We start from the raw sequence: 16,985 nt of genomic DNA, 5'->3' as shown, positions 1-16,985 counted from the left end.
GATGGGGAACCCTACTAAATGGTTCTCATTGTCAAGACTGGATCAAACTTTGCATTTCATCTCTGTCAAGTCCTTTTTTTGCTGATTAATTATATTCCAGGCAACGGCGTCTACTCACTTTATTGTAATTTTAATGTATAGTATTTAACCACTGAAAGGAATTCTTTAAGCTCCTGTTTTCATCTAATGTGTCCGTGTACATTAAAAACATGGCAAAACAAAGTACACTACAAAAACATGTTTCCTAAATGTACAGATATTTTGCTACAATGTCTCATTTTTTCTTCTTAATTCACATTACCAGATGGTTAATATTGTACATATTGTTCAAACAAAAGTTTGCATTGCCTTGTGCTATACAACTTGAATGTTATTTTAACTTATAGTTTTTGTTTCCATTTTTTGTATATTTAATTAAGCCAAATGCAGCCAGAATCTACATTAATGTAAAATCATGTCTGTCATGTGGGTGGGTCACAGGTGCATCAAAGCCAGCTACGAAAACATGCAACGCATTTTAAATAGTTTGTCAATTTGAACAGATTTAAACTCCAAATCGATCAGTGTGTTTAATCAAACTGGTCTGTTAGCTGACCTGTGATCAGCTGGGTTTGTGATGTGCTGCCGTTCATCTCTTTCTCTCAACTTCAGTCTGTAATCATAACATTTGTCTAACTGGATAATACTGGCATGTTTTTCTATTTTACTTTCACCAGAAATGTATTTTAGGCAGTTTGTGCTTATTACAAAATAACAAGCTTCATTTTAAAAATTAGGTGATATGAGATTTTCAACAAATATGATCAAATAAAGTATTTACATTGAATATAAAGCAGTTTGCCTTTTGTAATTATTTTCTTCTTTCTTAGAGCATTGGGCTATAAACCCAATGCTGCAAATACTGCAGGACTGTTGCTAGATGTCTAATAAACTGGCAGCGTTATTCTTTATTGAACTGAATTAAATACCGGTCACATGACGGATCACCCCACTGATCAGCTGTCTTATCAATCAATGAAACACGGTCCATTATTACTACATCCTGTAGAACTGGAGTGTTTGAAAACATAAAAACATTTACTGTTGATCTCCTGAAGTATCCAAGTACAGACGTAATCCATTGACAGTATTTTATTACATTTCACTACAGTAGATCAATTTAAACAGATGCTCAAATTAAAACCTTTTTTGGATGATTAGAGAACACAGCTCGTTAAGTTAGACCAAATCAAAACTATTCTTTCATTATCCCCGAACACATCCAGAGATGAAAGATGTCCTTGAAGCTATTTCTTCTTGCGCCACTTTTCCAGGTGAAAGACGATCAGTGTGACATTCAAGATATATTTTTAATTGAATATAAAAGTGATTGGCAATGGAAAACATGTACAGCTACAGACAACTAAAAAATACTAACAAAAGCAACAAAAAGACAACCTGATATTTTAAGGTTGATCAGCTGATCAGTATCCTGATATCAAATTAGTCACCAAATAAGTGTATAAGCTCACATTCCCATGAATACCAGAGAACGGTGTTATGCCACACAGTCCGCCCAGCACAGTCACGTGAGCGTGGAGGGGAATGCATGTTTGTAGAAGTGTACAAATACAATAAAAGAGCATCTGAGGTGTCGTCGTCATCAAGGGGCATCCAGCTGTTCCAGTAAAGTTCTCCTCCTTTTCTCCAGCTCTCCTTCACTCAGCTCACTGCCTGATGTATCCCAGCCACCCTGAACACACACACACAGTATTATATAAACTATGCGAAATGAAACTTAACTGCTGTAAAGAAAGTGAGTCACCGACGTGTCACATACAACCTCTAAATGACGGTGGTTGATGGTAACCTTAACAGCAGCCATTAAAGCATCAGTTTGATCAAGTAAAGATCAATATTTCATGAAAGAAAACCAACCTCCTCTTTTGCAGCTTTTCTTTTCGGAGACTTCTGTTTAGAGTCTGAGCGAGGTTTCCCCCGAGACTTGTCGTTCTCTTTATCTTTCTCTAAGTCCTTTTCACGCTTTCCATCGCGCTCTCTTCCTTTCTTCTCATTGTCGGATTCTGGCGATGCCTGTGTGTCATAATCACCATCAGTTCCCAAACAAACACATTCAGATTATACGTGTATATATATCCCCGAACACATCCAGAGATGTATACTTACAGACTTGTGACGTCTCTTTTTGCCCTTCTTCTTGTGCTTCTTGGATTTTTTATAGCTTCTCTCTGGTTTCAGAACATGTCAGTAAATGTCAACAGTGCTGCACTTGTTCCACACAATGATAAACAGATCATCAGAGCTTTGAACTCACCGGATTCTCCACTGGAGGAGCGCTCAGACGGAGACTTGGACTGCGACCTCTTTTTCTTCTTGTGGTATTCATCGTCCTCAGACTCGGAGCCCTGTCGGGACATTGAAGTGGAGTAACTCAGAGATTAACGAGGCGCGATATGAAGTATTGACATCAAGGCACAAGGTGTTCATGCAGAGTATTAACTGCTCGATTGTCTCTCTAAGCACAGCAGTGAGGACTACTAACCGATCGAGAGCGGGATCGTTTCCTGTGGTGCTTCTTGGACTTCTTCGAGTGTTTCTTTGCCTTGGAGTGGTGATGTTGGCATTCATGCTATTAAAAGAAAATACATGCCTTCATCACCTTCGTCATCAAGATTGATAATGTCAGCGCATTGCCACCGCCCTGGCAGACGTACCTCTAAGACGTGCATGAAGTCTTTGAATATCCTTTTCCTCTCAGACTCCAGAGTCACGTCTTCAAAGGCAGATTCTTTTAGGAATCGATCTCTGATCTGAAACCACCACAAAACATTAAGGACAAGCGACTGTGTAGTGCTTTTACGAGTAATTCAGAAATGATGAGAACGGAATAGTTGGTGCTCCGAAACGATAAGAATGTATTTTGCATTCAGGACGTACCCCCTCCCAAGAAGTCTCTGGCTCCAGTGGTGGTGTGGCCAGCTTCAGCATGTTTTTAAAGGCTGCTTCTTTCCTTTTCATTTTCCTCGCCTCCTCCTTCTCTCGTTCCCTCTCTCTGGCTTCTGCCTTCTCCAGGAGCTGCACACAAATAGGTGGAAAAAGGTGTTGATCTAATAAATACAAACAATGAAAACAACCTGGAAAAGGCCTTCATATAGCAACGAGACCGAAAGACAGATGAATTAACTAGAATAACATTTATTTTAAGCTCCTAAACCTTAAGCAAAGTTACTAAAACTGTTCTCCCGTCACATGCTCGTATACCAGCATCTGTGTTCTTAAGGAACTGTGTAGGATTTGGGGAAGATGTACGTGGCACAGGAGTCTTACACTGTTGAAGGCCAGCTTTATGTTTCCTGCATCCAGTGTGGTGGCTCTCTTGTCTGAACTGATGACTGATCCAAAGTCATCAAAGCTAGTGTTGACTTCCACCAGAAAGCCTTTGTCCTAGCAGCACAGAGGAAGCAGAAGATGAACCAGTGATCTGAGCAGATGGGACATGTTGTCCTGAGGCACTATGCCAGATAGAAACACACCACAGGTACACTTACCTTCAGGATATCTTTGATGATCCTCTTCTCATCGTGGTAGCGGGCCTTCAGGTCTTCCACGTAGAATTTGAACAGATCGAGGGGAGTGGAACCTGCAGACCAGAAAGGATAAGTCAAAAGATGTCGACAATATGCGTCATGCTGCCAAGAAATATATTCTGCGTATCACAACCACATGCTTGAGATCACTCAGCTCGTGTGGCCTGCTGTCCTACCCGGCTGGCCCAGCATGTTGGCAAAGCGGATGTCTGAGCTCAGGGTCGGGTACATCTCCATCCAGGCAGACATGGAGTGAAGCTGACCGTGGTCGTGGAGCTCGTCCAGGAACTTCTGAGAAGAAAAAACAACAACAAAAGAAGAATTCAGGACAGCAACTGATACGCAACAGTAAAACAAATAGAATGTCTCCCTTCTGTGCAACAATTTACTTTTGCAATTTGAAAAGTGCCAGCAGTTCTTTCCCTGGTGTTTTGAGATGCACGTATGTTAACCCTCTCACCTGGAAGGCCTCTCGGTTCTTGCGCTGTCGTCTCCTCTCCCTGAGAAGAGTCTTCTGTTTCTCCTCCTCCTCCTCCTTCTCCAGAGCGCGGATGTGCTCCTCAAAACAAATGAGGGCGTCCTCTTTGTCCATATCTGTCAGCAGGTAACGACACTCATCAACAGGGAGAACTGAGAATCAAGTGAACCTATAATGAGGTAGAGACTTTGTCCTCTCACTACTATGAGCTCCAAACTAATTTAGTAAACAAAAACATGAATGTTTGCTCTCATACTCTGCAGCTCCTCATCCTCTGCAAAGGTCGGGTTGTCTAGCAGGTACTGCTGCGCCTCAGACCAGGTGGTGCGGTATGTGACGTTGGCCATGTTGTCCAAAATGTTCTTCAGAGCTTCCCAGTTCCTCTTCCTAAGCTGCTTGGCTTGCTCCTGGAAACATTTTGTGGAGGAAAGCAGGATGTTAACTGTGTCAGTGTTCACAAAGTAACATCGTATATGACGACTGACAGAAAGTTGAATGATTCTACAATATTATGGTAAACATGTAGACAAACAAAGACGCACCTTCTCTTTCTTAGCAAGGTAGAACAAAACATCCTCGTAGATCTCCAGCCTGTCTCTCTCTGGTACACAGCTCCACACCTCGTGCTCATTAAACATCTGTTCCGCTTTCCTGGATCGCAGGTACGTACACACAAACACACACACACACACGATCAGGATATTTTCATACAATAACCCACATGAGGGCAGTATTTCACAGGAAAATGTACCTCCAACACATTTGGTTTTTAATGCGTAGTGCAAGTCATCAGATGCGTAGAGATATTAAAATTAATTTTATGTTAACAGAAAGAAACAGCTGGACTCATTAAGTGCACTGGAGCTCGAAACATGTCGGCGCTGGCTGACTGTAGTGAAATAAGGTATTAAATGTAAGGAGACACACAATCAGCCCATCGATCAAGTCACACTGCCTGCTGTGTGCCATCCCAGATTACGGTCAGCTGAAACATTTGAAATGTAAGCGCGACTCCTTTCTTACCGTTTATCGGTGAAAAATAGACCCTGAGCCAACCGGATAAGTACACATTTATTAAAAAGTTGCTATTTCTAGTTGTAGTTTCCAGCATCTCTGTTGCATTTATGCGTGTGTGAGAAAGAGGACAAAACAGAACACCAAGAGGAGAATTACATCCAAAACGTCACAAGCACTTAACCCCCGACATCAGAACCACAACAAGAGGAAGCGACCGGGCCTATAACTACATGATGGCATGCAAAACCCATTGGTGACCTTTCACTGATCTATCTGCATAATCATATCGACAATACACGGAACTATAAATGAATGTCGAATAAAACTTCATGAGAACCCTTACTTGTATCTGGTGGTGGACGTCATCTTCTCGTGGTTCTCCAGGAACCTCTGAAAGGTCTCTTTGGACTCCTTGTATTTAATCCTGGCCTCCTCTTTCTCTTCCTTCTCGGTTTGGACTTTGTAGGCATTGAACGCCTGTTTCTTCTCACTCAATTTGGGAAGGGCACTTTGTTGACAAGGGAAAGGGAGGAAATAAGGTCAGATGGGCGTTATCGTCCCCTGCTATTGTGAATAAGATAAACCAACCCAAGGAGAACAGTGTACCTGTAGCGAGGATCATTGATGATCATTTTCATAGCCTGTTCCCAGGAGGAGTTTGAGGACACACCCTGAAATACAGAGAACACAATTCAGTCATGACGGTTTGAACTGTTAAGTTGACATCAAGATATTTCTAAAACATACGGATTGTTTTTGGTTACGAGAGACGGGTAGAGGAACAATGAGCAGTGCTGCTTTGTCTCCTAAAAGCCACAACGTTTTCTTAATTACTAATAGATATGTGGTTAAGAGGTGTGGAGGGGCAATCATTCAGAGAAGCGCTGCCGAGGACTTTATGTAATCGCCCTTTCTGCCACTTGCCTCTCTCAGGGAGCGACTCCTTCATCCGTTATGAACGGATTCCACCGCTGGCCTGTCTTGTAAATTGTCACAGTTATTCGAACTCACTGAGGCATGCCACTTTTTCTCTCCCTGTCTTAATCCCAGCCCGCCTTTGATCCAATGAAGCTAATCAGAAAGACAAGAGCCATTAAGATCTTGCAGGAAATGGCAAGCAATCTCAGAGGGAGCGCTTTGTGCACAAAATTAAAAAGAGTCTAAATATAGCCGCATCCAGGTGGGTGGTGCTGGGGCGCCCTGCCACACAACGCATCCACGGCAACCGGTAGGTGAAGCGTAACAATGGAGCAAAGACCTCCGCGGGTCTCATGAGGAGGGGCGGGATTAGATCCAGATCAAAATGCAAAGGATGTGCTGGTAAACACACACGGCATGAGGAGAGACTGACCGGATTGAATTAACCATAAAGCCATAAATATTGAGCAGTTGTATTCATGTGTGTGTGGTCAACAACTGGCTGTCAAATCAAATGAAGAAAGTTCAATTGAATAATATCTCAACAATATATATTCTCAGATTTCAAATTGAACTGGATGAATCATAAATAATAAATACTCTAATAATAAATAAATGGGCTGGATTTAAAAATAAAATGTTACAGAAAGCTTTTGAAAAATGATTTATCTTAAAATAAACTCTATTTTAGAAAAATTAATATAACTGAATTGTGCTGCAGCTTTAAATTCAGTTCATTCAGGTGTTAAGTGATGTCAACCAAGAAAACCATATTATATTATATTTTTCTCATCTTCTAATAAGATGAATGTGTGAGCATGGACTTTATCTGTGGTTATTAAACCACTTGTTTCAGCTCTATTCTCTCTGATAACGTCATAGTTGGGCATGAATTCACGTGTTAGGATTCTGATCATATTGGGTTTATTTCCTGTGCCTTCATTATAGATGTGAGTGGGCACATTTGCTCAACAGAGTTGTGCTTTGTCTCGTAGTACCGCTTCACATTGCTTCTTTTAATAATCGTCACGGCCTCTGAACACACGAGACGCTGGTTTTAAAGTGCCCGGAGGAAGAATTAACATATAAAAGTCTGTCTTGGTTCAAGGTGTCCGCTTTTCAGGTCCGGATACAACGGCGTCTGGGTCCGGACCCCGGACCGCCTACTAGTGACCCCTGCTCTAAACGCTTATTCTATCATGGCCAAACTCATGAACCGTGCACAAGGTCGCAGCTATTGCGAATTTGGGCTTTTTTTTTTTACTACATTTTAAAACAAGCTAATAATTAATGACAAACTACAGTCACAGTGATGACATTTTGCATTGTTAACAAAGCTCCACCTGAAGTGACGAGGCAGTCTGCCCTACAGTCTTTGCAGCTGGCACGTGCAAAATGAAGTCTAAATTATTCATGGATACTAATGTCCATCCAGGCAAGCACTCTGATAAGAGCAATTCTTCTGTATTTGACCTGCTAAATGTCAAAATGCTAACAGTTACTCCGGGCTGACGGAGACAGCACGGCCTCTCTCCTACAGCGCGTGTACCTTATATATATATATGACAGCCTCACCTTCTCCTTCAGCAGCTCTTTGAAGGCCTGCTTGGCTTCCTCCTTTGTGTTCCACTTGTACGTTTTCTTCTGCAGCTCTGGCCGCTCTTCTTTTGAGACTTCAACGCTGAGGGCACAGGAAGACGTTAATGCATTAACTTAACTGCGTTTGCATAAAGTATTTAAGACACTGAGCATTCATCACATCGGCAGATGCGAACATTAAATACATTTATGAGACGCAAAAATAGACCTCCTCATCCGTGAATACATTACGTTGAAAGGGTGCTTTGTACATAAACCCAGGGTCATAATGGCTCTATTCCTGTCCTGGCTGGATGAATGCACTGCGTGTCGGAGTAATGGAGACAGTATGTTTACCTGGCTGTGGCCTCTGTGGCGGCTGTGTTCTCTGAGGGAGCCACAGGTGCATCTGCAGTCTGGACCTCAGCTGCGTGGTGCACGGCCGCCTGAGACAGGTGTTCCTCTGGGACCGCTGTCGCAGTTTCTGCCTCCATCACGGTTACCATAGCGGCTGAATTATCTGCTTGCACTGCAGGAGCTGCTGTGATGCCAGGAGCCATCGCCTCTGCCGTCCTGAAAAGCAGACCACGACGAGTCAAACCACACCACACGATAGGAAGAATAGCAGGGCAATGTAGCGGACTGGAATATAAAGGATCACTACATGAAGATGACAAACATTCATTATAAAACAACTGTATTTGTTGTTCATAACACATGCAGCACTGAAGAGTAACCGAAGGTAAACAGGAAGCTCTTACCCGTTCTCCTCTGCTTTGATCATAGCTGGAATAGAAAGAAGGCGACAGCTTTTAGGGAACTTGTTTTCATTTCAAAGCATATCGCTGATAAGACAACAGCACAGAGATGAATGTACTGCGGGAACCACAACGTGCTACCTGTGCTTATACGCCAACAAACCCCAGACCCCCTCTAATGCATGGCGTTATATGTATAACAGGCCAGCAGCCGACCATTCATCCTGCTGTTAAAAGGCCCATCCATTCAGCGCAGCACAAATCAGAATGGAACATTAGATCCTTCCTCACAACAGGTTTGACATCATCAGACGGCCGTTCTTTACCTTCCAGATCCTCCAGCTCTTTGGGTTTTGTCCATCTGGACTCCTTCGTCTGAGAGTTGTAATAATAAGGCTTCCCCGTGTCGGACTTGTACTCCTTCCAAGGGCATCTGGACAGCATTTGCTAAAAGGTGGCAAAAGAAAAAGGGAAGTTATTTCAATTAGATAAAGAGCACAAAGATAACTAGTGTGACGTTATGATACACATGAAAAGAAATATCGACCACGATTCAATTCAAAATGATTTGTGACATTGTTATGACATGAAAGCTGTGTAAAGTGTGTATAAGATTGTTTTTACATTTGAAAAAAGCTACATCAACTGATTGCAATAATGTAACACAGTCAACATGTAACATGTATTCAAGCTAAATTTGCACACAACAACAAAATGTTACTAGAGTAGAAGCCCACAGAGAGAGGGAGTGTGACTTCATTCTTTGCTCAGGTAGACATAACTCCACTGTATCTTCATGTAGCGCCTGTAAACACGTTGTGAAAGTGATGAAGGTTTGTACCTCTGCAGGAGATTTCAGATCATCTGGTTTCTCCCATGTGGACTGCTTGGTCTCTGTATTGTAAAAATACGTCTTTCCATCCAATGATTTGTGTTCTGTCCACAGGGACTTCTGAGGCAGAAACAAACAACAAATAAATCAGCTGGTTCAGTTCTGAACAGAAAAGACTTATCTCTGGCTCTATTTTTAATCTTTTTACTTGTTAATATTGTCACGTCTTTCACGTCTATCTGTCCATTTTAAATGTGCACAAACCTTCTTTGGTTGGTCGTCCTGTGGAGATCCATTTGTGGTACTCTGCAAGGACAAAGCAACAAACGAAATGTTGGCAGACTTCAGTTATTGAGGGGACAGAAGACAATAGTCTGGAGCTAATGATAACAACACTAAACTGTCGCAATTGTAAACTTGTAATTACTGCATATAAAGAATATAAAGAAATATAAAGATTATGCTACACTTACAGCTGTTCCAGGTGCAGCAGCTGTGAGGATAAAAACACAAATCAGTCAGATACTTTACTTCTAATGAATACAAAATATGCAAGAAGATAAAAAGTGACAAATTAAGGCTCTTACCCGAGGAGTCAACACCAGGCTGAGGAGAAGAAAAAAAATAGTTAATTATTTCCCCAAGAAACACTTACAAATGATGAATTCAGCTGAGAATACAGACTACCGTAATCATTCACAATACACAGTAACTGACAAAGCCTTCCTAATTAGAACAAACCTCCAAACTCTTAAGACGCAACAACACACTTGAGATAATGAAGTGGATGTCTTACGATCTCTAAAGCCGCCTCGTTGTCACAAAATATTTATAGATCATATTACTCATTTGCATAATTTGCTTATCTCTCGGTATAAAAGAAAAATTGACAGAACGGTGTGTCATTACGATTGCAGCGGAGGCAAAACAAAACAGTGACAATAAGGAACATTTGAATCAGTCACTGTATATAATTACGTTTTGGTTAAAAATGTACAGATATTTTGCGAATGACCACTATTCACATCCAACAGTGCTACTTGGCAGCGCAGATGATTCCTGTAGCACGTCACAGATTGCAGTGAATTTTAAGAAGTGTGAAACAGAGCACTGATGGAAGTAGTGAGGAGAGTTACCGGTCCCGTTGGTTGAACAGCCGCAGCTGGCATGCGAGGAGGCATCATCATCCCTGGCATCATAGGTGGCATCATGCCTGGCATCTAATAAAAGAATCATGAAATATTCATCTGGCATTTCCATACCACCCAGTGCAGGAAGAGGTATTAAGACACAGTGTGAGACATGGTGTTGTGTGAAAGGCCGCCTGCAACTGGGGGGAAAAGGTGAGACTGAGACAGCGTTTGCTCTGCGTATTGAATGGCGTGATGCCATCGCTTGCGATCTGTGACGCAGAAACACACAAGACTACATCCCTGCGTCACCTTTTTAGGCTGGTGTTGGCACCTTGATCAAACACCCTCCAGCATCACACTTATTAATAAGCATGAAAGGACCACATGTTTGCTAAATGTGACCCAGTTTTGCTTCAAAAGATAAATAAATACAACTAAAATTACCATGTTGCGGTTGTGTGCCTCCACCGACGAGTCAGGTTACAATTTACATCCAACGAGAATGTCATCACTTCATAATTTTGTCCTATTACACATTTGTGTGAAATTCTTATAATCAGCATACGAATTCTTGAGTTCTGATCTGTTCAAAGCGACTGCGGCTCAGTAGTAGAGCAGGGCCGTCCTTCAATCAGACGACCGGCGGTTCGATCCCTGGCTCTTAACCCGAAATGTGGTGTGAATGGTTAGTTAGTCCTGATGGGCAGGCATTCATGTGTATGAATGGGTGAATGAACATGTAGTGCTAAAAGCTCTTTGAGTGGTCGGGAGACTAGACAAGCGCTCTACAAATACAAGTCTATTTACCAATTACCACTCAACCTTGAGTGAAGGTGGATGTTTGCACTAAATTCCCTCCATGCATTCCTGAGATATTGCATTCACGAAAATAGGACAGACGGAAAACCTGAAAACATAAAGCCTCTGGCAGTATTCAGTCCGCTCATGGTAGAGGTTCAAAAAGATGCACAAGTTAAATGGCATCTCTTCAGAGGACTATGGGCAACTGTATCTTTTCTCAACTGATATTTGTCAAAGCTGAACACATCTTCTGTGCAGAAGTGCCAAACAAAACAAAGAAGTTCAAATTAATATTACTAATGACCAACACGTGACTGAGTTGAAGGAAAGTTTATTACAACTTAAACCAGCAAACATCTATTTTTCGACAGGTTAGCTGCAACTTTATTTCGAGGGACACCAAAAGTGAACACAGCGGAGTGGCGTAGAAATTTCTTTGGGGCAAAGTCGTTATAAACAAAAAGTTATTTTTGCAGCGCAGTGGTTTGTAAAACATAAACCTAAAACGCTGTGAACTGTGCACTCTGGAGAAGTGTTTTTCTGTATTTAAGTAGTAACATCTGCCACCAAGCTTTTTCACTGATCTGCTTTGGGATGTGTACTGTGTTAAGTACTCAGGAGCAGGATGTCCACTGATGTGAGCAGAGCAACAACACATGCTACCAAGTCCTTAGAACTAACAACTCCAATTAATTAGAGACAAACATACAAGCTTCCCACAAGGCTCACCTGTCCCATTGGCGGTGCCCCCATTGGTGGCATTATACCAGGGGGGATTATACCAGGAGGCATAGGAGTCATGCTGGGCGGTCTCTGTCCCATTGGGGGCATTCCAATGGGAGGGAAATGAGGCGGTATTCCTGGTGGTCCCATCTAGACAAATTAATATGGAGAAAAAGAAGGATGATTAGATTAAAATGAATAAAGCACTTAATATTGACCACTCTCAGTTCAACCCGGTTTAACATCTGGCAACAAAAGGTGAGAACCTAATTGTCATAAACATATCTGTCACTGACTTACAAATGGGGGAGGTATCCCCGAGGGCGGTACACCTGGATAAGGTGGCGCTTGGCTCGGGCCATTATTAGCGTCTGATGAAGACTGTCATGAATAACAAACACCACATAGTTAGTAAACTCAAAACAGCAAGTGGTGTAATGCAAAAATGATCAGCGTGCCTAATTCAATGAAGCCACCATTGCGGTTTCTCCAAATATGTCCTGAAGTTCTTAAAATGCTGTTTAGATTTTCTTGCTACAATATTACAATTAATACTGCAGTTAAGATAAATAAATAAAGTTGTCATGTTATTATTCCACAATATTCCTAAAGAGGGTGGACAACATAAGAGAACACCGCTAAGAATATGGCAGAACAATGCAACAACAGCACCACAAACTTCAGCCTCCAAAATCACCATTAGGTGAAATCAAACACCTCTATAAAACATCAACATTATAACTTCCACAATAACTTAATGCAGGACTGTATTAGCATGCACTAAAACAAATTCTAAGCGCTATTCAGTCTGCACGGCAATATATTGCAAGCGCACAGGCGTGGATTTATAAGAGCAGAATCAGATTTCAGGGTGCAATCTCGATTATACACTTGATCAGTTCTGAGCTAGATCTCTCAATTTCCTTTAGTTATTCTGGCAGCTTCTGAGCACCTGAGATGACAAAAGGTATCTTGCCAGCCATTTTTGACAACAGGGCACACCCACATCTGTATGTAAAGTCTTTTTCAAAGACCCCACCGGGTAAAAGCAGTGTGGAGAAAAATACAACAACTTTAGCGACACTATTGGGAGAGTGCAACTTAAGTACGATATCTTCACTCAAACCAAAATAGCTTCCAAATTGGGTATGGTAAGAAGAATGGGAGGCAGTTGGCAGACCGAAACCTTAACAAAGGCACTTAATTATCTGGGAAAAAATCCAACAAGTCAGTGGAGCATATTTTAGTAAAATTCAGAAAATATATAGAACAGAAAAAGGTGGGGATCACACAATTACGAGGTGTGGAGGGAGGGACGTTTATATTTTGGTTGAGGATTGCTACCACACTAATTACACAACGTTTTTTAATGAGACTATATCCAGAAGGAGGCAGTGGGCCAATGCCAACTAAGGATGCCAACTGCAATAACTCTTTGGGGAGAGTTTGCATTCAGGGGGTTTAAGACTTAAATCATCATGAGCATGAGAGACTATATTGTTAGCTCAAATGTAGCTCCACAATTCTTTTTGCTTGATGAAATAATCTGATAAATTCAGGACTCAATTCTAGTTATTCTCTCACAACTCCTGTGCGCTCTTGAAGTTGCGACTGAGTAGCGCTCAATTATAGTTTGAGGTCTCTTAAATCTTTTGTCGTCACTGTACATCCATAGTGTCAGAATATAAGAGATTAATACATTCTCAACAATCTGTTACATATAGCAACGGGTAGGTACATTCGTTTTAAGGTTTAATAACACCCCGAACGTTAACTAGAAAATTACAACTTGTAACGTTATGCATGCGAGTCAGGCTGACCTAACTCATTCATTCGTAGAGAAGTTAAATGTTCAAATTAAACTAATATTGCTGCAGACTCCATTGGTTTAGGTTTATGAAACTTTACTTAAAGGGATAGTAACCTAAATTCAGTTAACCTCTATGTTACATTAAACGATAACGTAGATGCATTAACGTCCCCTTTGCACTGTGTAATGCTAATTTACTAGGTAACGGTTACCGTGTACAATGCGGTGCGTAATGAATGACTACAGGCTCCGTCTAAAACCTGGTGGAGAATAATGGTTTACGTATAGCTAACGTGAGTGTTTAGCGTTAGCTAGTTAGCCAACTAACTTAGTCAGCTAGCTAAACACGACTTGTATCAGCCTTTATCATGGTTTACATTTCGGAATACCGTTATACGTATTTACCAATGTGATACATAACCAAAGTTAACTGTATGTGCGTGGCCTCTACCTATATTTTATCAAAAGTATCAGTTCCAGGACATAGTCGGAACCATGAAAGTATGTGTGTGGCGCTACCATAGCTCGGCGCTAAGCTAACACCACATGCTAACCTGTGATGTTATAGGACGTGCAACAATATTATAGCATCGTTCAGATAAAGAGACGGTCGTTAACCCAACGCAAAATAAGTGCAGATATCACCTTTACAGTTATTTACTTTTATTTTACTGCTATTAATATATTCTTTTGAATGGTTGTACTCACCATGTTGACGAGAGGGTATCAGCCTCCTAGAAACCTGAACGCCTCTCAACGAGCAACACGATTGGTTCAACTTCCTCCTCGTGCAGCGAGGTCAAAGGTAAAGATTCTGTAGCGTCATTCTGCGGTAGTACTGCGCAGAAATGCGCAATAACCAAGCGCCAGAGTGGCAATATTGTGATCCTATACCTGTTTGAGTTCCTGAAAAATACAATCGGCCGCAATAACGTGCAACAACTTAGTCCTCTCCACAAGATATGAGCAAACTCCATCTGCAAGGAAGAGCGTGAAATGCAAAAACAGTCAGTAAGTGAGAAATAAGGGTTTTCTTCGCAAATTAGCCTGTCCCGAAAAATGAAGGCAACCACATTACAAAGTGATTAAGCAACAATAAAGTCACATACAAAATGAAATGGTGCTTAAAAAAAACAAGTGATAGTAAATTAAATCCTGTAACTATAATTACTACCTGAAAATGAAATGTAATACGTACATAGATTAAATACATTTTTATAGATCCCAACTTCCAAGATTAGACAGTTCGACATTACTACTCAAGAAAGATACAGGCAAACTAGATTAAAAAACACGTAGACAACAAGAAATACAGAAGTTATTAAGCTACATTGTATAGATAGAAATGTATGGCAATTAACAAAAAAACAAGAAACGCATTTTTACATGTCAAAATTCCTACTATACTGGACGGGATTGTAGTGATAACTATACTGTACAATTGAACATTTCTATATACAGTACAGTATTTATTGAATGGCCAATATAATAAGATAATGTCTTGTATACACAGTTGGATTTATGTGTATTGCTAAATTAAATAGGCTTCTGTGTATGTGCAGTGGGTTTTTATAGTATCTCTTTCCCATCACAGCCGTGTTTTTACAGTCACTAAAGGGATATTGTTTGAAAAGGTGGATATAATAAAAAATCGTGAAACAACGTTAAATGTCATTGTGACGTTAATAGCATTCTGTGTTAGATAATCCATTATTTGCAATCCTCACCCTGCTCATGATACAGAATGCTTTGCCAAATAGGTTTCTTTTTTACTCTGTTGATTTCCTCCCTCTTTATTTTAGACGTTAAAGCAGGTGTCCATTTCAGAAACTGGAGCTGCTGGTGTTCAGACACAGCAAAATTACCTTGGTGTATTGGGCATCATTTGGAGAAGTGGCTGTGATTTTCCAAGTATTGGCTTCTTTGACACAATTCTCCTGGCACTGTGATGCTGGAATGATTCCCAATGATGGTGGGAAATTAGAATGAGCTCAGTCTACACACTTTTCACCTCTTTAAGTGCCATTCACAGGGCTATGGTCTTCATTCGATCTCTGTTCCTCACACAAAACAAGGTTAAGCAGAAGCTCACCCATTATGAGGGCCAGTCAAACAGAAAATTAGCTTGACGCCCTAATGAACACATTGATTTTCATTTATTGCTGTTTGTGTTCTGTAAAGATGCTATGTTCACTGTCTTAAACATTTTGAATGACCAGGGTATTCAAAATCTTTTCAAAATGAAAAAAACAGATGTGACGTTCATCTTATCTGCTATATGCTGCTCAGTGCTGTTGTTTACTGTCGAGTTGTCACTGGGATTCAGAGTGCTATTGGAGTGTGAAACATGCGACAAAGAGTTAGGAAACAGATGAGCCCACACTCAAGGTAGACTGCAATAAGCGCTGATGTATTTCCTGACAAGTGCAGGAGAATTCCCTATCCATTCTCTTAACAAGCCAAAAAGACAACAAGGTTACAGTTGGGGGCAGTGATGGATCGAGCTTCAGCCTAATGATGGGAGTCAGTCAACTACAGAGCATCACTTCTTTTTCTTCTTCAGGGAAACAAACAAACATGAAACAAGCCATGAATCAACAATAGCTGCACATATTTTGGTTGGACTGTATGATTAAAAAGAAAGATAATTTTAAAAACAATATCAAATTCAGGCCCACTAGAGAAAAGGTTGAAATGGCATAAGAAGTTAGAGAGACCATTCCTCAGCCCAGTACTCTCAACAAACATTAAACTGTTTTAGCCTTTAATAATGTGTGACAAACTTAAAATATCAGTTTTATACTATTATATTTATTTATACTATAGTTAAGATGCTAATTATTGACTGCAGACAAATCATATACATCAGGAAATACATTTTTGCCATATTTTAAAAGTTATTATTTGTATTTTATGTAAATTGAATGTGGATTTTGTGAAATCAAACATTTAAAAAATATAGAATGTCATAATGAAAAGCACTACAGTTCTGAACTCAACAATACAAATTTTGTATGAAGAATTAAGAAGATTTTTTAAAGAAAAAAAACAAACAGATTTGAACAGTTTGCATTTTTAACTCCTTACAAACTAATATGTGATATAAAAGAAAAAAACATTTTAGATTGTAAAATTGCTTGCTTTTATGTTGCCTTTACCGCGCTGCGTTTGGTGTGAACGCACCATTGGTGCTTTAAGCAATGCACCAAGGCCCTGCTACCAGCAGGGGAGCTGTTCTCCAGCTGACAACTTGTGAAGAAAGATTTGATTTCAACAGGAATCAATAAAAGATGTCTCACACAAATCAAATATCACTTTGGCACAAGTTTTTGGAGTCACGCTTGTATTGA

At 40.6% G+C, this 16,985-nt stretch overlaps 1 protein-coding gene across 2 annotated transcripts; it reads right to left on the bottom strand.

The window, feature by feature from the left end:
- Nucleotides 1-1,116: 1,116 nt before the first annotated feature.
- prpf40a (PRP40 pre-mRNA processing factor 40 homolog A) lies at nt 1,117-14,389 on the bottom strand. 2 transcript variants are annotated; one of them, XM_079277650.1, is made up of 26 exons: nt 14,344-14,389; nt 11,832-11,975; nt 10,305-10,388; nt 9,756-9,774; nt 9,642-9,661; nt 9,433-9,474; nt 9,178-9,288; nt 8,663-8,783; nt 8,340-8,364; nt 7,936-8,151; nt 7,576-7,681; nt 5,689-5,753; nt 5,426-5,590; nt 4,608-4,716; nt 4,322-4,472; nt 4,048-4,181; nt 3,743-3,878; nt 3,549-3,640; nt 3,328-3,444; nt 2,938-3,075; nt 2,715-2,810; nt 2,543-2,629; nt 2,315-2,405; nt 2,167-2,228; nt 1,918-2,073; nt 1,117-1,732 (listed from the first exon to the last, which is right to left on the bottom strand). In XM_079277650.1, exons 1-26 carry the CDS (start codon nt 14,344-14,346, stop codon nt 1,643-1,645), a joined length of 2,580 nt encoding a protein of 859 aa, XP_079133776.1. In that variant the 5' UTR covers nt 14,347-14,389; the 3' UTR covers nt 1,117-1,642. The 2 variants fall into 2 exon arrangements, with proteins under 2 accessions (XP_079133776.1, XP_079133777.1); XM_079277651.1 differs by having other exon boundaries at nt 3,764-3,878.
- Nucleotides 14,390-16,985: the final 2,596 nt, after the last annotated feature.

Source organism: Melanostigma gelatinosum (genome assembly GCF_949748355.1).
Source record: "Melanostigma gelatinosum genome assembly, chromosome: 10".
Classification (NCBI taxonomy): Eukaryota; Metazoa; Chordata; class Actinopteri; order Perciformes; family Zoarcidae; genus Melanostigma; species Melanostigma gelatinosum.
This window is presented reverse-complemented; position numbering and strand designations above follow the sequence as displayed.